Raw genomic sequence first — 22,982 nt, 5'->3', positions numbered from 1 at the left:
GTTGCATGCTGGGATGTGTAGTTACTCCGGGACTTGACGCCCGCGCCACAGCACGGTCTGGACTCGTCTACCCAGAGGGCCGAGCGACTAGGAGGCGGCCCGCGCTAGTTAAATTCTCACATTATAGGCAGGGTGGCGAGACCCCGCCCCGGAAATGCGTGTTCTAGCTTTCTGTGTGCTTAGGTGCCCGAGCTACTGAGGGTCTAAGTCCGGGCAGCCCAAGAGTGTGGTAGGTAACGGTCGTCAGCGCAAGGGTCATTTCGTCGCTGGGAAGGGACGGCCCTCGCCCGCGGTGATGGTGGTGAGCTATGCCCGTGGTCCTCAGGGCCGGGACCCGGGCCCAGCCCAGGCTCCTTTCGATGTGCTGTCTTTTCGTTAGCTTCCCCGACCCGCGCTCGCGGGCCTGTAGGGCTCTCCGACAGGGCGTGCTACCGGAGTTGGCCCGCAGCCAGTCCTCGCTTTGTTTTCTGGCTCCGCCTCTCCCGCTGTCTCCGCCCTGTTCTGTTTTCCCCAGGAATGTCTGAACTGGGAAGGGATTCCCTAGCGCCCTTGTCCTAGCAGTGAGAAAACTGAGGCCTTTGTAAGAATTAAGTGACTTGTCCAAGGTCACTAGCCGTCTTCTAGGGGCCAAGGCGAGCGCAGCTTCAAAATTCCAGGAATGGTACTGACTAGACCATACACGTAGGTATTTGGAAAACGTTAGCCTCCAACTGCCAAACCAAGCAGTTCCTGGTTGTTGCTCAATCCCTCTTTTCCCCTGTTCCCTTCAAAAAAAAAAAAAAAAAAAAAGGCAGTCAGAAGCCAGTGCCAGATTACGTGGGAGAACATTAGCTTATTCCAAGTTTTATTTGAACTTTTAAATGGCTTGAATGACCTCAAAACCCAACCTTCCACATCTTATTATACGACTTTGTTTCTGCTTATCTTTTTTTTTTTTTTTTTTTTTTTTACTGAAAATTGGGAATTTTCTGAGTTAGGAATTAGTTTGAGATATGTTTTTCCCTTATCTCACCAGCAGTATGTGTGTTTGAAAATACACATACAACTAGTTTCGCAGTTGGAATTCTGGGTACATCTTAGTGAAGAATAAAGAAAAGCACTCAGAGCCTTATCTGGTGATTTCATTTATCAGCAGACATAGTCAGTCTTTTGCTGGTATTTAAGTTCTAGAACTTCCTCAAAATTTGGAATGGAATTATGGTGCATCAAGGATCAGCAATGAATTAAGATGTGCAGTGAAATAAAGTTTTTGGAGGGTTCAGGGAAAAAAAGTACCTACGTCCAAATTCTGTATTCACCATTTTCTTCTGTGCCTCAGTTTCCTCATCTGTAAAATAAAGATTATGTTAATAACAGAATGTGTTCTGGGAATTAAATATTGTTTTTAAAAACCTCAAAAATGTTAGCCCAGTACCAGGTTCAAAAATGTTATGTTTTCTAAAGACTTATAGTAGAGAGAGTATATGGGGGAGGGAAATTGTACATCAGTAGGACTTACTGGGATGCAGTAAATTAAGAGTAATGGTATTATTAATACACTGTTGTAATTTATCACCCCTTCAGTTGATAGAATCTTAAACGTGTTTAAGATTAGGATCTTGCCTAGAGGATTTAGAAGAAAATGCTATGTGTTCTATATCTGAAAATACATGTTGATGTCCAGGTTAGCAAGATGAACAAAGATGCGCAGATGAGAGCAGCGATTAACCAAAAGTTGATAGAAACTGGAGAAAGAGAACGGTAAGTAATAGATCGTGTTAATAAGCTGTATTTTTTTCATCTTTAATAGTTATATTATAAAAACCTAAATGTCAAGAATTAAAACATAAGTGCAAAGAATTACAGAAAAATTTCTGTTCCTATCAGCTACGAAAAATAATATCTGTTCAAGATTGCAAGACTTGGACGTGTGTGATGTAGCCAAGAAATGGCTGTCTCGAAGAGTGTATAATCCAATGAAGGTGATAGAACTAATTTCAGTTACCAGACTCTCTTAACCTTGGGACAACATGTGCTCTCCATGCTCTCTGAAACTCTTCTTTCTTCCTCTCATTTTTAGCAAATTCTAGCTTATCTGTTAGGTCTTAATTTAAATATTGCCTCTTGAAGGAATCTGTTAAGTCCAAAATAGCTTGTTCTGTCATAGCATTTAATTACATTACATTCTAATCACCTACTTTGCTAGTTTGTATCCTTTAGTATAATCTAAATTTTTTTCACAGCAGAAACACTGTTGTATACCCAACAGCTCATGCTAATGCTATGCTTGCCACAGAACTGGCCAAGTAAATATTTGAAAAATGAACAGGGTTGGAAAGGCTGGGGAATCAAGAAAGGCTCCTGGAAGCAGTGTGATAAAGTTTATATGAGAAATATTTGTATATATTTTGTATATATATGGCAGGAAAAGTCTTTCAAACTCTTCCTGAGATTTAAGGTGACTGGGTAAGATTACAGAATAGTAATCAGAAAGTTCATGGAAAGTTCGTATTGTCTCCATTTTCTTTAGTGAACTTTTTGAAACTCCCTTGTAAAGGAGATTTGTTCAGCTAAGATAGAAAGAAAGCAGTTTTCCAAGCTGTCAGAAGAGGGAACCATACAGGCAGTTCAAACAGAATGTGCAAAGTCATAGAGCTTTGGTACATGATAATGCTCTGCAAACTACGCGGACAAGAAAGGTAGTAGGTAAAGTGTGGAAGCATGTGCCTGGAGTGGGTGAACCAGAGGAGTATATATTTTGTGTATCAGAATTCTTTCCATTGAAAGTGATAGAGACTTAACACAAAAACTGGCTTAACCAGTGGAAGTATGTAAGTTCTTCTGACAAAAAGGGCTTGAAGTTTCATCATACACCATTGGATCTGGGCACACAAAAATTTTTACCAAGTGTGTGTATTTCCTTTCCTCTCTCAGCTCTACTTTCTCTGTGTTGGCTTTATTCTCAAACAGGCCCTACTCACAGGTGGCAGAGATTAGCAGTTCACAATTTACATCCCACCAGCTCAGACTACCTTCCTCTTCCTCAGCACAGGACCTAGCTTGATTTCCATCTTACTTTGGTAATAAGCCAGTTATGAGCAGCCTTGTGTAGGTCATTTTTGCATTACAAGAACCCAACACACACAGATTCATACACTGAAAGGGGCAGTGGTTTTTCCATGCAGGAAAGGGTAGGAGAATGGGTGGCAGGGTTTGCAAAAACATCTGTTGTTGACTTTGTCTTTGGGTGGTGGGAGTCATCAAATGATTTGAAGAAAGGGAATGACTAAGTCACATTTACACTTTAGAAGTCTTATTCTGGCAGTGTGGAGGATGGACTTGAAGGAGTCAAGTTTGAAAAAAAAATATTATTGGGTTAAAAATGAAGAAAAGCAAAAATGGAAAGGAGAACTTAGAACTTTTTTTTTTTTAAGTAGGAACAGCACTCAGTATGAGGAAGGAGGCATTTAGAACACTGCCTTGAATTACTTGCCAGTAATGGGTACAGGAGATTATGTATTTTTTTCATTTTTGTTGTTGTGTATTCATGGAGCTTAAAATTCTTGCGTTTCCATGCCCTATTAAGGTTTTGGAGATACATTAGTAAACAAAATGTAGTCTTTGTTTTTGTGGTGCTTATATTCCAATGGGAGCAAACAGAAAACACAAAAATAAAATGTTAGATGTGATGAGTGCTAGAGGAAGAAAGTAAACAGAGAATTATGAAGTGTGATATTTTGGGTAGAAAAGACAAGGAAGGCTTCATTGATAAGAAATCAAAGATATGAGAGAGCTTGCCTGGCATTTTTGAGGAACACACAGAAGCAAAAGGAGACTTGAGTGCATTTTGGGTGAGGGAAAGGAGATCAAGTCAGAGGTATAGCTGGGGAGCAGACAGATCATGGAGGATTTTTAGGCTAGTGTATGATCTTGAAATTTTGTTGTGAGTAGATTGGGAAGGCACTGACAGGTTTTGAGCAGTAAGGGGAAAATGCAGTGTGCAAAGGAACAAGCATGGAGACAACTCAGGACGATTGGTGCCAATCCAGACAAGATGAGATGATAGTTTGAACCAGGGTAGCAACAGCAGAGATGATGAGAATCATTTAGTTCTACTTATGTATTATAAAACTGAAACCAACAGGCTTTGCTCATGGATTGGATGTGTAGTGTTAAGGCTGGATGAAGGATGCTGTCAAGGGTTCCAACCTGAGGAAGCTGAAAAGTGGAGCTGCCATTTGGAGGATTAGAATAAGATGAAATGGGAGAGAATCAAAAGTTGAGTTTTAGCTTATTAATATAGACCTAATTAAACATCAAGATAATAAATCTTTGGAAGTGTCAGCTGAGAAATGATTTAGCTTGAGGATTTGTAAGAGTGGCAAGGGCAAGAGGATAAAACATGATGCCATTAGTTTTGCAGTGTTTACCATTATTTTTGTCCTATTATCAAAAAAAAAGCCATTGCCAATTCAGTTATGAAAGGTATGTCAATTATTGAATTGTTAAAATTTTAGGACGGTGGATAGAGCAGCCTTAGAAGCAGTGAAACAACGCTGTTGGTATGTGGTTTAGAAGAGCCTGATGATCTGGGAAAGAAGAAAGGGGCAGTCTGAAGGAAGAGGGAAGTGTAATAGGGAAGCGGAGAGCGAAACGAAGAATAGATTTAGGAATTTAAACATTGCAAAAGTGTAGCTGCTTCAGTCTCATCTCCCCTAAAAGTTTACAAGATCTCTGGTACTGCTGTTGGTGAAGAGGTAGAAAGTGTATAAGGTGGAGTGGCATAAAGCTTCTTGAAAAGTGTTTTAGCCCCTCTTTCTGACTTAATTTTACTCATTAAATGACTCACCTGGGGAAAGGCCCAACAGTTTAAAAACCTTGCATAAGATTGAAGAACTGTGAAGTGATGGAACCAAGTTTAGGCCACAGTTAAATTTTTGTGTCTGAAAGGCAAGGTGTTTTTAGTTAAACAGTTTAAACTTTGCTTTAGACATTCCTGCCCACAAAATTCATTGTTGGATAATTTGGAAACATTTCTTTGTCTACAGCCTCAAAGAGTTGCTGAGAGCTAAATTAATTGAATGTGGCTGGAAGGATCAGTTGAAGGCACACTGTAAAGGTAATCAGTTTCATTTACAAAATAAGCTGTTTCCACTGCTCGGAACTGGGTTGGCCTGGGGTTCAGTAGAAAAGAAATATATTCAGTATTTTAAGGTATGTTGAACTAATTTTAAACGAATGGAAAATTGTATCTTTAGTGATGCTTTCCTTCCCTCAGTGATGTATATGTACCTAACTCCCTCATTTTTAGGAATTTTGTATTTGTCTTGAAACAAAAGAGCCATGATTACTTAAGATTTTCTCTGACATCAAATAGTTGTGTTTTTCAGTAACATTAGTTATTGTTAATCTGTTTTCGCAGCAAACTGAGCACTTTAAGGTGGAGACATTCAGGAATTGTATCTTTTTCTTTTAACAGTGTTATTTTGAAAAATTCATTTATAAAAGCTTATAGAAAATTACACTTAAAAAGTATTAGGTATTGATACCAATTGATAGATTACATATGTCACTAAGATGAACATCTTCTGGCTCAGCTTTTGGTATAATGGAATTCTGTATTTTTGCAATGAATCCCTATTGTATTGCAATGGTTTCTACAACTAAAACTGCTAGACATCATTTAAACATTGATTGTAAGAAGACAATGTGGTGGCTTAGTAAAAGCATAGCCTTTGAGGTCATACAGACTTCTATTAGTAAGTCTGCAGCTGCATTTCAGTTCATGTTTGATGAGTTACTTGATCTTTGAGCCTCAGTTGTCTCACGTGCAAAGTGGGAAAAATACCTAGCCTTTTAGAACATTGTGAATATTGTATAAGTCACCTAACAGGGATCCAGAAATATTAATTATATTCCTTCTTATATTTCTTTTGGTCCAGCCTAGAGAAGAGAAAGAAACAATAGAGCAGTGTTGTTCTACATTCTAATGATTTGGTATGAAATTACAAGTTAAACTAAATAAGTTTTTCCCCTTCATACATTAAAGAGATAATATGATTATAGTGAAATAAGACCTATCTAGATGTAAATTTCCATCTTTTCTAAATGTTAGATTTCAGCATTACAGTTCAAATTCATTTTTCAGTGTTGCAGTTCTTGTTATGTTACAGGTTATTTAGCTGAAAGATGAACAGACTCTCTCATCTTTTTAATCTGGAGAATACATAATGTGTTTATAAGGTTGAACTACATTTTCATTAGAAAAGAAAAAAGTATCCTCTTTTTTTTTAAGACCAGTCTACACTCTAAAATCATGATCTTAACCCTTCCTCTATGAAAATCTTTCTTACAGATAATGATTTTAAATGATATGATTTGTTTTTTGCTTTTGCATAAGAGGTAATTAAAGAAAAAGGACTAGAACACGTTACTGTTGATGACTTGGTGGCTGAAATCACTCCAAAAGGCAGAGGTAAGGAATACAAATTGTCAAAGGAAGCATGTGCTACAGACATGCTTTTTTTCCTCTTGCTGATTCATTTTCTTTCTTTTTGTAAGGAAAAGCACTCTTTCCAAAATTATCTGGGTGCTTGTGATGCCTCATGTGGACAGTTATAAATGCCCACTTGCCTGTAGTGTAGTCTTGAGTACCAAAGGAGATTATAGTTGTAAAATGTTTTTGCACTCTTAAACAGAATGCCAATTTAAGATGTTAATACAGATAATTTTGAAAATGTGGGATTTATTAGAGCTAAATAATACCTCAAGCTAGGATTTATAAACTTAATCAGATAGGACCTGAATCCCCTTAAATATTTAATAATTCAAAGTTTTATTCCAGCCCTGAGTTACTGCTCTACTATCTCTTTCCTTATTAAAAATTAACAAAGGTCTGTCTTCTTGAATGTCTAATTAAGAATTTAGTAATTCCATAACTTCATGTTCAGAGTCATCCATAGTTAAGACTCACCCTGTAACCACTGTCCAAAGTTCTCCCTTTCATGTCTTGTTTATAGAAAGCAGCAAAGACATAGGAAATAATTCTATCAATGCTGATGGTATGTAATAAATATTAGATAAAGAACTATATATCATTGCTATCTCAAATGTAACGACATTATTTTCATTTATTTTGATAAAATTGAGAAGTTTTTGTAGTCATAAATAGAAGCAAGTAAATTAGATGGTCTGTAAGTTTTCTCACATAGAAATAGTAAAAAGCACTTGAATGCAAAGGGGAAGTAAGTTTGAAAATTGTTACTAATGAACACTAATTCCCTGAATCACTTCCTGCTGGCAGAAAACTTTAGAATCCCATTATCCTTTTCACCTATTTTTTTAGGTCTATTTACAACTGAAAAAAAAACTGACTTTTTCTTCAAATATGTCTCAGGGAACAAAACAAAATATTTATTGTTACCCTAATTTCTTTTTAATTCATTTCATTTTGTTCAGTATCATTTAGGAACTAGTTAAACAGGTTAAATATCCTTTTCGTCTCCTTCAACCCTTGTGTCTTGGCTATTTCAATCTCTTCTAGCTCCCATGCTAGAGAATGAGGAAATAACGAAAAGAGGAGTAAAAATAAATCTTTCTGTTGTGTTCTTAGTCATCTGTTTATTGTCAGGATTAGTCTGTTTTTAATTACCTTTTTTTGGTGTGCAGTAATGATTATGTTTCCATTTTACATTCAATTGATTTTGCAGTCTTGTAGGTATTCTTAAACAATTTAGAAAAAGGAGTATCTGCCTTACTTGATTTGTATACTTATGTAATTTGTAGAAATATTAAACTGTGGCGGAAGTGTACCATTTCCTTGGATACAAGCAAACACATGTGATCCCCCCACACACTTTTTTACATTTTGTTGGTTTAATCTTTTGAATAGATACACAGTCACATAGATCAAAATTCAGAATATGAAGTATAACAAATATAAGTACTGTTGCAGATTTTTGTATCTTTGCTGGATGAGACAACATATGCACTCATTATTTCAATAAAATACATTTTGAGTACATCTTATCTAAAATGCTTAGGACCAGAAATATTTTGGGGTTTTGGAATACTTGTATACAAAATGAGATATCTTGGGGGATCCCAATATAAACATGGAATTCTTTTATGTTTCATATATACCTTATATACACAGACTGAAAGTAATTTTCTGTAATATTTGTAGCGCACCTACATTTTGACTGCAACCCAACACATCAGGTCAAGTGTGGCATTTTCCATTTGTGACATCCTTTTGGCCCTCAAAAAGTTGAATTCCAGATTTTCAGATTAGGGCTGCTTAACCTGTATTAATCCCATTATTTTCCAAAACATGTAGCATTTTATGATCCCATCAACCAATATGAGTTTTCCCTCATTCATTTTTAATTTGTATTTATTTTATTTATTTATAAGGCAGAAAGAGATCTCCCATCTCCTGTTTCACTCCACAAATACCTTCAGCAACCAGACCAGGCCAGACCAAAGCTCAGAGCCATGAACTCAATCCAGGTCTCCCATGTGAGTGGCAGAGACCCAACTACTTGGATCTATCCCCTGCTGCCTCCCAGAGTGTGCATTAGTAAGAAGCTGGAAATAGAAGTGGAGTCATGACTGCAATCCAGTGACTCCCATAGGAGATGTGGGCATCTCAAGCAATATATTAACTGCTATGACAATTGTCCATTCCTTTTCCTTCTCAATTTGAAGTAACTGTATAGTTGAGAAATCAACCCTTTGTTGTTGTTGTGTTTTTTTTTTTTTTTTTGACAGGCAGAGTGGATAGTGAGAGAGAGAGAGACAGAGAGAAAGGTCTTCCTTTTTGCCGTTGGTTCACCCTCCAATGGCCACTGCAGCCGGCGCATCTCGCTGATCCGAAGCCAGGAGCCAGGTGCTTCTCCTGGTCTCCCATGCGGGTGCAGGGCCCAGGGACTTGGGCCATCCTCCACTGCCTTCCCGGGCCATAGCAGAGAGCTGGCCTGGAAGAGGGGCAACCGGGATAGAATCCGGCGCCCCCACTGGGACTAGAACCCGGTGTGCCTGCGCCGCAAGGCGGAGGATTAGCCTGTTAAGCCACGGCGCCGGCCTCAACCCTTTTTCCATAACAGTGTTTCCCCCATTTTTTTTTGTCTTTTGGCTTTTCTTGCAATGGTTTTGAGGAAGCATAAGTTGTTGTTACCAATCTGTTACAGCCTGTGTTTAAAAATGGCCTCAATTCCTAATTTAAAGAGTTTCCCATCCTGACTCCTCTGCTTCCAATCCTTGTTTCCTGGTAATGCATCCTAGGAGGCTGCAGATGAAGGATCAAGTGCTTGAGCACCTGCCACCCATTTGGGAAACCAAGGTGGAGTTCCTGGATCTTGGCTTTAACCTTGCCCAGCCCTATTGTGTGCATTCTGGGATTGAAACAACAGATGGAAAATCTGTCTATCTCCCTCTTTCTCTGCCTTTCAAGTAGATGAAAATAAACATTAAAATTTTTTTTTTAATTTTCACATATTTTCTTCTCATCAACATGTATGTTTAGATATTGGATAGTTCATTAAAATAATGAATTACAAATGCACAATTGTTTTCTGATCTATTTACCTGTATTTTTTATTGAACCTGAGGGTTATTAAATTCTTTGATTGGAAATTCTGAATAAATGTCAAATCTCAAAATGACTTACTTGTTGGGATCTTCTCTTAACACTTTTATTTTTGTGTTTCAGCCCTGGTACCTGACAGTGTAAAGAAGGAGCTCCTACAAAGAATAAGAACATTCCTTGCTCAGCATGCCAGCCTTTAAGATTGAATTAGATTGTGTTGTTCTGTGGTTTTATTTCTGAAAGTAAAACTTGCCATAAATTAGAGGTCATTTTCCCAAAATAAAGTCCTTTTTTGTATAATGGTATACAGTTTTCAGTAATGATGTATACATTGTATTGATTTTTCCCTAAATGTGTTATTTTAATAAATATCTCATGAATGACTTTGAAGTTTGCTTGGATTTCAGAATAAATGGGACTTTGTCTTTATTACTAACTTGCCAGATTTGTTGAGAGAGAAAGTCAGCAACTAATACAGTTTAAGTATTTAGTGTGTATAATTCTCTGTGCTAACAACTAAGAAGTAAGCAGTTTTGCTGGATTGTATATGGTGTATTCCTTTTTTGAATCCCCATAATACTTGATAAATTGTAATGTCCCATCTTGTACTACAGTTCTTATTTTTTTCGTATTTGTTATAACTCTGAGGGTTAGGACTGCATCTTTTTTTAGTGTGCCTTATGCTTCAAAAATTTTTACCATCTAGTGGAAGAGAGAACATTTACAAGCTGGCTCCATATCAAGCTCTACCCACATACTCTACTCATCTGAACTTTGAAAGCAGAATCTTTAAGGTGCATTCCCATAAGGTCAAGAAAGAACTTGATGGGAAATACTCTCCACCCATTAGCAGTACTCTGTGACATCAGGATTGCCAAATCCAATGGACTCTTGTCTATTCCCATGTGACCTCTACTGGAAAATGAGAATCTTGACCTTCCTGCTACTTGGAACTCTTCCCACTCCTAACACTGTTTCTTTCTACCACTGGAAGTTCCTTCTGTTTCTTGTGGAGTACCTTTTGCTGTATGTGACTTAAATAATGATGCTTCTTTGGGCTCTCTGCTGATCCCTCTGACTGACTAAATGGGTATACTTTTCCTGAGCAAATCCCAAGAAACTCAGGTCAGATCATGGCAACAAGTACCAACAGTATGATAATGCTAAACTGTGTCTCCCAACCAGACTTCTCATTCTCCAGATCCATGCATCCAACTGCAGTATGTCAGTGTCCTTGGGTATCTCACACACCAAAACTCACCATACCCAAAAGAATGATCTCACTACTCTCCCTTCCCATGACTGCTCCTGCAGTTCTCATCCCTGTGAGTGCTACTCCCAGTCAGAACAGATCACCCAAAGAGCTTGCTAAATTGCTGATCCTGAGGGTAAGTGGGCGTGGCACAAGATTATTTCTGACAGGCCCCCATTTGGGACTGATACTAGTGATCAAGAACCACTTTGGATACAACAAGACTATAAATTGTTCATTACTTTCCTTCTGAACTGCTTTAGTTCAAGCCCACAGTGTTGATAGTAGACTACCATTTCCTACCCTATAGTTTCTCCATGCCTCCCATATCTCTTCCATGCTGTTAGCTCAATAACCCAATCCTTGTATTCACCTACTTGAAATTTCCAGTGCAGGCTGAAATTAAAACTCAGCTTAATACCTAGGATCTCCTTGATCAGACACTTGTTTCTCGATTGTTCATCCCTAAAAACCTTTGAAAATTAACGTGTGTCAAAAAACCCCTCATTACCTCATTGCTACAATGCCCTTCAAAATTCAGCATGAGTTACTTAGATTTTGATACTCTCAGTTTCAGATTCCCTGCTGCATTTTTCTATAAAAAAACACATGGATAGTTTCTCTTCCACACAGTGGTTTTTAAACTGCATGCATTTCCTACAAGGAAGGAAACATGGCATCTTTGACTTGTATGATACTTGTGGATGAATGAATAAAAATAAATGAACTACTGAATATTAGAATAAAAAAAGGAACAATAACTCCAAGGGATGATTTAAATCCTTTTGATGAATTTAAATTTGAAGTATAGTCTGAACTACTGAACTTAGCTAGTTAAGTTTTGAGCCCAATATGTATTCATGCAATCACAAAACCTACCCAAACATTTTCCATTCCACTTCATCCTCTATGGAAATAATGTTCTAAAGTAAGGCATGCTCATCAGTCTGCTACCCATTTTCAAAAAGAACACAACCTTACATGGTACACAGGAAATGTTGGAAATAAGGACAGTTCTTAATGGTACTGTATATGGAAATAAAGCAGAAAATGATCAAAGATGCTATTTTAATGGATAAAAATAGGAGAAACAAAATAATCTGAAATGAGATAAAGATACTGAGTTGAAATCCTTCATAGCAATTTGGAAGGCTAAAAAGCACAGTTTTAAAATGATGGTGCTAAGAACTTCACGTCTCTCCCCACCCACTATGGGTTTCTTTGACATTATAAGTGTCTTGCAATTTGCATCTAGAAATATTGATATTTTTTAAATAAAACAACTTTGTGAACATCTTGACTCACATTATTGATTTATGTAAACTAGGAATATATTCTTTAAAAATCTTGCATGATTTCATGTTCAATGTTGGAAATTCAATAGGATTACAGTTACATGACTGCTCTGGGTGAGTAAGATACTAATTAGGATTACTGTAAGCCTCTCTTGTATAGAATTAAAGAACACCCAACTAAATTATTTATGTAATCACTTTGCTTTGGGACTACGAGTGTATCATTTGATGAGCAGTGCCAAGCCAAGGACTGTGTCATGCTGGGATGGGTAATGGATATGGGACTTTTAATAACTTGATAAAAAGCTTCAAGAGAACCATGACAGCTGCACAGTAGCTGGTGTGGGAAGTGGGCCAGTGTGTGCACGTACATGTGTACATGTGAAGAGTTTAACTTTTTGTAAATGACTAGCTCATCTTGCGACTTCATAAAATCCCTCAAATCTATGAAAACAACAACAAAGTCGTTGGATGAGTCTACCAAGAAAACAGGTATAGTCAGACAGTTCATCTAGCTTCATCTATGGTATTGAATTACCAGATAAGACTGACTCTTCTGCCTCAGTTTCCTTATCAGTATAATATATCTGATCATGCACACCTGACAGGAAATTTTAAAATAGCCCCTTAAATATTATTAATGGAATAATCAGAAAAAGCAATATGGATCAATGTTATGCTAGCAAGAAGAAATACAGAGTGCTTCAAAACATTTGAGGAACAATGGAATGAAAAGATAATTAATTTTTGCAATTTTTTTCCTAATTTCTATTTTATCTATTTGAGAGACAGAGCTCCTATCTGCTGGTTCACTCCTATATAACTACTGGCAAATGTTGGGCCAGAATGAAGCTAGGATCCCAGAACATCATCCAAGCTTCCCACGTGGATGGAAAGGACCCAAATATTTGAATCATCAAGTATTGCTTCCCAGAGAGTGCATCAGCAGGAAACTGGAATTGAGAGCTGAGCCAGGAATCAAACCCAGACACTCCTACACAAGATGTAGGCGTCCCAACTGGGGGCTCAGCCACTAGGTCAAATGCTTGACATGCAACATGGATAGTGTTTTCATGATTCATTGATAATGCATTTTCATGAAAATTTTTAAGACAATTCATATGCATGGGCTTTCTTTTAAAGGTGCAACCAAATAAACATTTATGTTTAAAAAATAGTTCCATTTTCCAGGAACTCTTTGAAGTACCCTCATTTGTAATTATTTAGCATGTGTTGTCTATGTTTATATAGATATGTATGTGAATTAAATTAAGTCTGAAGCAACTGCTTTTATTTTTCAGCAATTTCTAGATATTATTAATTATGAAAATAATACCTATAAAAATAAAGATGACCAACATAGCTTGATTGAAACAATCATAGGGCATAACAGGGAGGGTTTCATTTTTAAACCTGTATTCTACCATGGATTCCCCTATGAAACATACTGTATAACATTTATCTTTTTTTAAAAATATATTTCTTTATTTGAGTGGCAGAGTTACAGAAAGAGGGACAGAAAAGTCTTCCATCTGCTGTTTCACTCCCCAGATGGCCGCTGTGGCCAAAGTGAACCGATCCAAAGCCAGGAGTCTAGAGCTTCTTCTAGGTCTCCCATGTGGGTTCAAGGACCCAAGCACGTGGACCATCTTCCACTACTTTCCCAAGCCATAGCAGAGAGCTGGATCAGAAGTGGAGCAGCCGGGACTGGAACTGGTGGCCATATGGGATGCAGGCGCTGCAGATGGAAGATGGCTTAACCCATCTTCACTGTCTAAAATGGTAAATTAATGTTCACAATAAGTTATTTTAAATAAATATTTGGCTCCAAAGGAAGAAATTTGATATTTGCAAATTTATTCCAGACCTCAAATTATATTTGGTAATTATGGTCCTTAGCCACAAGGGGGCACTTGAAGCCTGTATTTTGGTCTTCTGCAAGGCTTTATGTAGCCTTTAAACAGGCCCTACTCCAATTCAAGCCTAACAGCCTTTTCCAGATCAAAGTGTTACTGAATTAAAACTTAATGTGAGGACCCCAGAATGTGCTTCTGATATAAATTAAAATGAAGCTACAGTAAGACATAGATTTTGTTTTGCCTGGATAATTTTCTGAAGTCAAATCAGAATTAAGGCAGGAAGTTTATTCAAAAAGTATATAATGATGTAATTCAATTTCCCTTACTTTATCAAAAAAGCAGCAATAGCAAAATCAGCAGCAGCATCTGAAGAAGAAGAAGAAGAAGAAGAAGAAGAAGAAGAAGAAGAAGAAGAAGAAGAAGGACAGTAAATTTTTAATTAAAAATTAAAAGAAAAATGATCTTGTTTCTTAATTTCTCTGTCATGTTCTCTCATAGAGTCCTCTGAGAAGGTATTAGTACTCATATTTTCCTTTTTAATCCCATATCACTTCTTAATACCGTGTGTGAGTAAATATGGCATTACACAATGACAAAACCCTATGGATATTCAATGATAACAACCATAAAGAAAGTCGGTGAGCAAAGGCATATAGAATCTGCACTCATGGTGTGATGTTGGTAAGAAAGCTGTTCTGAGGTCAGGAGTTGATACCAGTATTTATCATGTATGTAAATACTCTGGCTTTGAGCCTGGGGTCACCAGAATTAAGTGATCATAAGTGGCTTTCAGTTGCCATATATCTTTTCATCCTAAATTTTTTGGTGGAGGCATGCCTTCCTAGACAGCTACTTATATCAAATTTGGACTTTTATAGGATAGGGGCCACAAAGTAGAGTAAATGAGTGTCCATTACAACACGGCTTGCCTGATGTGCCGGTGATTTAGGGAGTGACAGCCATTGTGTGATTGGAGGAGCTTTCTGTCGGGCTGAAATCCCAACCACCAGATGTGAGCAAGTGCTCTGGTTCTCTCAGTTCCACCACTAATGTGCTTAATGACTTCATTAGTCGCTCAAGGTTTCACGTGACAGTCCCTTTTAATAAGATATCTTGTATTTACTAGGGATACTAGCAGTGTAAACATGTATGAGTTGTGACAAGATGCCACTTGCAAAGCCCACATCCAATGCTGGAGTGCCTGGATTTGCATTCTAGTTCTGCTCCCTATTCCAGTTTCCAACTCTGGTAGGCAGCAGACGATGATGGTTCACGGAGTTGGTCCCTGCCACCCTCATGAGAATTGTGGATTGAGTTCCCAGCTCTAAGCTTTAGCCTGGCCCAGCCCTGGGTGCTATGGGCATTTGGGGAGTGAATGAATAGTGGATGGGAGATCTCTGTGCATCTCTTTACCTTTCAAATAAAATAAATAAAATCCTAAGAGAAACAGGGATTGGGAAAAAAAAAAGAGAAGAAAGCAATGGCAGGAGAAGTTCCAGATTAAAGAAAAATAAAGAGGTAACAGAATTTAAAGCAATGTGTCATCCTTGATAAATAAACAAAATAAAAATTATCTGGAGTATTAGGAAAATTTTAAATTTGGACTGTAGTTCTGATGATAAATACATTGAGTTATAATATTCACAAAGAATGACTATTTCCATGTTAAGTATTTAATATAATCTTTCACATAATGTGTATAAGTCTATAACTTGCATTTTTTTATCTTTTAAAGAGTGCTTTACTGAAGTATGATTGACAGGTAACAAGCTGTTCTTATTTAATGCACACAAGTCAAAGAATTTGAGGCTACATATATACACATGAAACAATCACCTTCATCAAGGTGATAAACATGTTCATCACTTCCCAAAGGTTCCTCCTGTCTCCTTTTTGTGTGTGTGTTTTGTGTGTGTTAAGAATACTTAACATAAGATCTAGCATCTTAGAAAATTGTAAGTGTAGGGGCCAGTGCTGTGGTGCAGCGGGTTAAAGCCTGATCTGAAGCGCTGGCATCCCATATACGTGCCAGTTCTAGTCCCGGCTGCTCCACTTCCAATCCAGTTCTCTGCTATGGCCTGTAAAAGCAGTAAAAGGGGCCCAATGCACTCATGTGAGAGACCTGGAAGAAGCTCCTGCCTCCTGGCTTTGGACCGGCACAGCTCCGGCCATTACAGCCAATTGGGGAGTGATTTAAGTATGCAACATCATTGTTATATATATACACTATGTTGTGTGGCAAAATTTTTGGAACTTACTTACAGCATCTAATTGAAACTTTGTACTTTTTTTGATCATTACCACGCTATTCCCCTGGCAATCACCATTCTATTCTCTGCTTCCATGAGTTTTGAATATTTAAATTCCACATTTAATTTAGATAATACTGTATTTACTTTTCTGTGCTTGTCTTTTCTATCTTCAACCTCTCCCTAAACAAGGGGTTCACAACACTCCTTGTGCCCCTTTAACACTCATGTGATAGCTATGAACTCTTTCTCAAAATGATATAATGAAACACAGGAAATAAGAGGCGGTCCCTACAAGGTAGCAGGTTAAGCTGCTGCTTACAAAGCCAATATCCCATTTCTGGGAGATGATTTGAGTCACGGCTACTCCACCTCTGATCCAGCTCCCTGCTAATGTATTAGAGGGTCAATTACTTGGGCCCTTGCCACCAACACGGGAGACCAGGATGGAGTTCTTGGCTTCCAGCTTCAGCTTGGTACAGCCCTGGCTATTTGGCATTTGGAGAGTGAACCAGTGGATTGAAGATCTACCTGTCTGTGTATCTCCTCCCCTCTCTGACACTCTACCATTCATATAAATAAATAAATAAATAAACATCTTTTAAAATGAATGTTGTAGTGTAGCCAGTTAAGCCACCATCTGAAGGGCCGGCATCCACCTAGCATTGATTCAAGTCCTGGCTGCTCCACTTCTGATCCAGTTCTCTGCTGTGGCCTGGGAAAGCAGTAGAAGATGGCCCACGTCTTTGGAGTCCTGCATCCACATGGGAGACCTGGAAGAAGCTCTTGGCTCCTGGCTTAAAATCGGTGCGGTGCCAGCCATTGCGGCCAGTTGGGGAGTGAACCAGCAGATGGAAAATCTCTCTCTCTGCCTTTCTTTCTCTCTCTGTGTAATTCTGCCTTTCAAATAAATAAAATAAATATTTTCTTACTGTGGCAGGCTGACTCTTATCTCTGCTTACTCCTCCAGGGACGCATGCCAGTCAGGATTTCACTTTCACTGCCTTGCTAAATCTGCTCTTCTCAGGGTTTCCAGTAACTTCACACTCTGATAAATCCAAAGGCAATTCTCAACACACCCTTCTTGGCATAGCAGCAGCAGGTGAGAGAATTATTACCCCTTTCTCCTTGAAATACTTTCTCTACTTCTCTTCCCAGAAAACCTTCTCACCTGATTTTCCTGCTATTTGTTACCTCTCCTTCTCCGTTAGCTTTCCTTAATTTTCCTTGACACTCCTACTACTAAATATTGGAGTTTCCCGAAGCTTACTCCCTAGCTGTTTTCATGTTTCTATCTACTTTCTCCTCCCTAGATGACTGCATTCAGTTTCACTCATTTATGAAATATAGGCTAATGATTCCCGGAGTGATATCTACAACCTAGATTTACCTCTGAACTTTAGGTTCAGAAACATTTTACCTCTCCATCAGGATGACCACTAAATTTCAAAGTTGCCATGTACAAAAATGAGCTATTGACACATTCTCCCAAATCTGTTCCTTTCATATTCCTCACCTGAACAGTTAATGGCTCCTATTCTTCTGGGTGCTGAGGTCTAAATCCTTGCCATCATGTTTGAACTTGTCTTTTTCCCTTATCGCACTTTTCTGTGTCAAAAATCCTGCCAACTCATCTCTCAGATATAACTAGAATCTGACAAGTTTCCACCACCACCACTATTGCCATCTTAGTTCAAGTTACCATATGCTTGCCTGGATTATTTGCATGAAGGTGCTCATTGATTTCTCTGCATTTACTCTTACCTAGTCCAACAAAACAGCAGCTGATTTTTTTTTTTAATATAAGTCATGGGACTGGCACTGTGGTGCAGCAGGTAAAGCTGCTGCCCGCAGTGCTGGCATTCCATATGGGCACCGGTTCGAGTCCCGGCTGGTCCACTTCTGAACCATCTCCCTGCTAATGTGCCTGGGAAAGCAATGGAAGGTGGCCCAAGTCCTTGGGCTCCTGCACCCATGTCAGGGACCTGGAAGAAGCTCCTGGCTCCTGGCTTTGAATTGGCCCAGCTCCCGCCATTGCGGCCATTTGGGGGAGTGAACCAGCAGATGGAAGACCTCTCTGCCTTTGCCTCTCTGTAACTCTGCCATTCAAGTAAATAAAGAAAATCTTGAAAAAATAAAAAGAAAGAAAAAGAAAATATAAGATGATGGCACATTTCAGCTCAGTTTTCTGCAGTGGATCCCCACCTCTCTCCGAGTCAAATCTGTTATCCTATTTGATCTGCTGCTTCTCCCACTACTCTGACCTCGACCCTTCTCCCACCCAGCCTGCAGCTTCCTTGCCTCTCACCCACCACAAATGCTCTCTTTTCTTAGCTCTGGAACTAATTCTTCCAGGTGCCTGGAGTGCTTCTATCCCAGATGTCTACATGGCTAATTGACTCATTTCAGACCCACAAGTTTATACTCAAAATACATCTAACCTGTGACAATTTCCATTCATCTTGTGTGAAATTTCATCACACCCAACACCCCCCACACAATGGTTTTTGTTCTGCTTTTCCCTTCAGCATGTATGGCTTTGGAACATACTACATATTTTACTCAGCTTTGTTGTTGATTGCCTATTTCCACTAAGAAAGTAAGCTCCAGGAGGACAGGGTTTTTTCTTTCAATATTGCTATATTCTCACTGCCTAAGACAGTGAATATTTTTTGAAGGTACACTATTGTTTTGTTAAGTATACCTCTTTGTTCACTCTAGCTCCAGTCAGGTCTAGTTTATAAATCAGACCCCAACATACAGTTGATACAGTTCAAATGAAACATTTACAACTGAATTCCTTATTCCCTCTCTTTTGTTCTACAAGAGTTCCTACCAACCCCTTATCATGTTTTCATTGCTACTAAGTCAAAGGATCAAGCTTAACATCTGTCTCTTTTTTCATCCTATGGCAGACCACATAATTTGGGAGGCTCCATGCAAAATGAAAATTGGAAGCCCCTTATTCAAACAGTGTTAAGGATTTAAAATGATGACAGTAGAGCATAAACCCAGGCACGGTGTCCAAGGAAACTGTATGAGTCATATGCTCATGAGCCTGGCACTACCAACAGTGTTTTTTGAGAGGTGGAATTTTGAATTCACATAAATGGAATACAGTTTAATGACCTAGTTACTCCTTTCATATTTCCTCATGTCCTGTAAGTGAAGATTTGAAGATTCTAAAGATGAATGCTATTTTAATTGTAAATTACATAACTATATAAACACTTCTTCAGGTTCCAAATTGGCCTTTTGTTATATGAATTTCCATCTAATTATAATTATTTATTGTCACATTATCTTACTCAATGATTTCAGTAATTCAATATTAAAAGTCTCAGTGGTATGATCTTTTTCAGGGCACTTGTTTATCATATAAATAAGGACTATCTGAAGGGAAAAATTAGCTAAAGGTGCTCTTTTATTCAATAAGAGTTTATTAAAAATTAATGTATGCTAATCATGGCAGTAAACTCTTTAAGAAATTTAGGAAATATGAGATGGGAAAGCATGCTAGTTGTCTGAAGATCAACTTTCCTGAAGTCAGTTAGCTGAATGATCAATTTGCTGAGTGACCAATTTGCTAGAATTGCCAAATGCTGTGATTGTTGTTTAACAACTATTTACCAGCTTTAGCAAATTTTTTAATTTTAGCTACTGATGGGTTTTGACAAAGAGTAGAAGTGGGGGGTTTACCATGTCATGAGGGAAAAAACTTCTGAAAAAGAGGAAAAGGAGAAAAATTAAGGGACAAAGACAATTTAAGAATTTTTAGTGGTGAACATTTTCAAACATAAAGAAACGTGGAAAGGACCATATACTTACACCTGAGGTCAAAAGTTGTTCAAAATTGGCCAAATTTTGTTTCACCAAGATACCTTCTTTTGGTCAAACCATTTTGAAGTAAATTCCAGACTCTGCAATACTTTGACCCCAATATCTCAGTATGCAATTCTGTAATATAGGAGCATTTTCTTATTTAAGTGTGCTATTTTACCCAATAAAATGAACATTTCCATAATATATCACTTGAGCCATATTCAACTTTCCTGTTGCCCAAATGTCTTGCTTTTGTTCTCCCTTCCCAAAGATCCAATCAAACTTATGCATAAGATTTGGCTGTGACACACTTAAGCATCTTATAAGATCAGAGGACATTTTAAAATGCAGAATTGAAAGCTGGAGAGAGTGGAATTTTCTGACCCTTTAACACAGTAGGAGGAGATGGCCAGTTATCAGACCATGAGGCTAAACTATGAAGAAAAATGAAGAGGATTTGGAATAGCCCTTGGGGAGCATTCAGTGGGGAGTGATATGCTGTGTGCCTCAGGAGTCAGAGACCCCCAGGATCTCATTCCCTTGTGACTGACAGCCCCACAGGGCAACAGGGCCTTTCTTCCCGCAGACCAACAGAAAGCCCTCACCTGGGAGTCTACTGAGTGGGGAAGGCAGAGGAGATCTGGGCCCGGATCTGGAGTCACCCTGCTTGGGGCCTCACTGTGTGCACAGGTGTATGACAATGAACATTGTGCCTCGGTCTCCTGTTTGGGACAAGGACTCTAACAACAGTAACCATCCTATTGGGATTCTTGTGAGTTTGTGTCTATTAAACATCAGGTATAGTGTTCGAGACATGCAGAAATATCATATTATTATATATTATAATATATTATACATATATACATATTATGAAGATGATTAGTTACAGAGGGATCACATGATCTTATATGAATGTGAAGGGGGAGAGTGGATAGGGCTTGTGTGTCAGGCAGAGGTATGGGGCCACGTGGAGAGAATTAATGATTAGATCGGGCAGGCAAAAGAAAGTATACAGGACCCAAAGTTTTAAAGCGTGTGGGGAAATAAAGTCGGGGGCCACGGTTGACCGACAACTTGACCATTGATCCCTCTCGTCCGAAGGAGGAGGGCCGTATCACCTAGTGGGGCGAGCGCGGAGCGTCAGCACCAGGTTTGAGTGTGGAGCTTTGAAGAACACAACCTGCTGGGAAGAGATCCAGGTGCGTCCTGGCGGGGGAGGGAGTGGTGTGTGACTGCGAATCCCGGAGGCTCAGCCCGAGAGCCGGGGGCGGGGCAGACGGGGCAGGCGGGGGTGGCCGAGTTCCCCTGGCGCGTGGGCCGAGAGTTGCGCGCCAGCGACTCGCGCTCCAGAGCTGGTGACGGCGGCGGGAGGCGGGCGCCGCCTCTGCGGAGCTGGCTTTGCGATGGGACACCTGTGGCTCTTGGAGACCTGGGTCTTCTGGGGGCTGCTCCTGTGTGCAGCGGATTCCCACACAGGTAATCAGGTGGGGCTGCTAGGGAGGCAATCAGCAGAGGGCCATCTGAACGAGACCACTGCTCCCGGGGGCGCGGGACAGGAGGGACCACCTGCCACCTGCGCGGGGCTGACGATGTGCGTGAGGTTTCAGGGCGATCCCATGGACCCGGGGGCCTGCAAGAGCGTCCCGGCAGACTGGGCCAGTGCAGAGGGAGCAGACGGAAAGGGATAGAGGTGGGACACAGAAAAACAGACACAGAGTAATTGCATTTAATTCATCAGCTTTGCTGATTCAATTATGGAACCTTCTCCCTGCCTCCACCCTGTGGCAGGACTGACAAGGGACAGAAGTTTGGCTAGGCAGAGGGTGAGGGGCCTGCAGTGTCCTCCACCCCTCCCCCCAATTCTGCTTGGGCTCCTTTTCCCAAGGAAGGGAGGGTAATGTGCCCCTAGGACAGGAATGGGTCTCTGTGACGGGTGTCAGTCATTTGAGGGGCAGCTGCCCTGTGTCTTCAAAGTAATACCCAAGAGAGGCTGGAAGAGGCTGATAAGACAAGAAACTGGAGTTGTCTGCGGAGATAAGGGTAGGATGAACCTGAGATAGGCAAGGAGCCTCCTGGTTGGAGATAGGATACTGCTCCCTTGCTGGAGTTTCCTGCTCTTGGCGTCTGCTGCCTTCAGCATGAACGTGCCCGGAGCAGAAGCATCTCGGATCTCTTGGCAGACAGACAGCAAGGACACGGGCCTTGGGAGCTGGTCTCCTTCATGGTGCAGGGCTTTTACTGTCATAGGTGAAGTCCACCTGGGAACATTTCCCAGGCAAGAATCAAATATCCCATCACAGTTTCTTCCCCACTTTCTCAGACATCAGCTTCAATTCGTGATTCCTGTGGCTTTTTTTTTTTTTCATGTCCCTACCTAAATTTTTCTGCCTACACGGAGGATTTGTTGTGGGCTTCTAGTGATTACCGGATCCCTACAGTTTAGTCAGGAAATAAACTCTTCTATCCACTGTGTATCTTTGAGTTGTTTTAAAGAATTACTTGCAGTTATCCAGCAGAGTGGTTCATCCACCTTGCGTTTGCAAAGGCAACATCCCCAATCTAGAACTCTGTTTATCATTCTGGTGGTAGGTCCAGCCTAGCTGATCGTTCTCTGCTCTCCTCGATGAAGCAGCACACCCCTGCTCCCTAGAAGCCTGTGTGACCCAAGCCCAGTGACTGAAACGCCTCTTCTGATCCCTCAGGGCCTGAACTCCTTTCTGTAGTTCAGTTCTCTGTGCTAAGCTTTGAGAAAGTTGGGTCTGTTAGATTCTTTTGTTTCCCTGGAAGCTAACACAATTTTTAGGTGAGTTAATAGATTTTACATTAAGAACTCATTCAGAAATCATCTTTCCTGAAGTCTCTGACACAGAAAAAAATTTCTTCTTGAAACACAGTGTTGTTCTTTGTACCTGCACAGGTCTTTCGACCTACCTAGCA

The 22,982-nt window shown here is 39.6% G+C and overlaps 2 protein-coding genes across 3 annotated transcripts in view; both read left to right on the top strand.

Moving 5' to 3' along the window:
- Positions 1–126: 126 nt before the first annotated feature.
- ENY2 (ENY2 transcription and export complex 2 subunit) lies at positions 127–9,952 on the top strand. Of its 2 annotated transcripts, none has more exons than XM_062188102.1 (5): positions 127–229; positions 1,664–1,740; positions 5,028–5,098; positions 6,380–6,454; positions 9,692–9,952. In XM_062188102.1, exons 2-5 carry the CDS (start codon positions 1,673–1,675, stop codon positions 9,766–9,768), a joined length of 291 nt encoding a protein of 96 aa, XP_062044086.1. In that variant the 5' UTR covers positions 127–229; positions 1,664–1,672; the 3' UTR covers positions 9,769–9,952. The 2 variants fall into 2 exon arrangements, with proteins under 2 accessions (XP_062044086.1, XP_062044085.1); XM_062188101.1 differs by having other exon boundaries at positions 154–301.
- Positions 9,953–21,448: 11,496 nt separating this feature from the next.
- The window catches only part of PKHD1L1 (PKHD1 like 1), a 180,747-nt gene continuing 179,213 nt past the window's right edge, over positions 21,449–22,982 (top strand). The window contains exon 1 of the mRNA XM_062189474.1: positions 21,449–21,521. Within this exon, the coding sequence (XP_062045458.1) occupies positions 21,449–21,521 (73 nt within the window). The remainder of the gene's footprint in view (positions 21,522–22,982) is intronic.

Source organism: Lepus europaeus, chromosome 4 (assembly GCF_033115175.1).
Source record: "Lepus europaeus isolate LE1 chromosome 4, mLepTim1.pri, whole genome shotgun sequence".
Lineage (NCBI taxonomy): Eukaryota > Metazoa > Chordata > Mammalia > Lagomorpha > Leporidae > Lepus > Lepus europaeus.
The sequence above is the reverse complement of the archived record's forward strand: the minus strand, read 5'-3'. Positions and strand labels throughout refer to the sequence as shown.

Excerpts from the sequence above, each read along its gene's own strand:
- ENY2 (XM_062188101.1), top strand. Across the intron at positions 1,741-5,027 it reads GAAACTGGAGAAAGAGAACG|CCTCAAAGAGTTGCTGAGAG; the intron begins GTAAGTAATAGA and ends CTTTGTCTACAG. Across the intron at positions 6,455-9,691 it reads AATCACTCCAAAAGGCAGAG|CCCTGGTACCTGACAGTGTA; the intron begins GTAAGGAATACA and ends TTTGTGTTTCAG.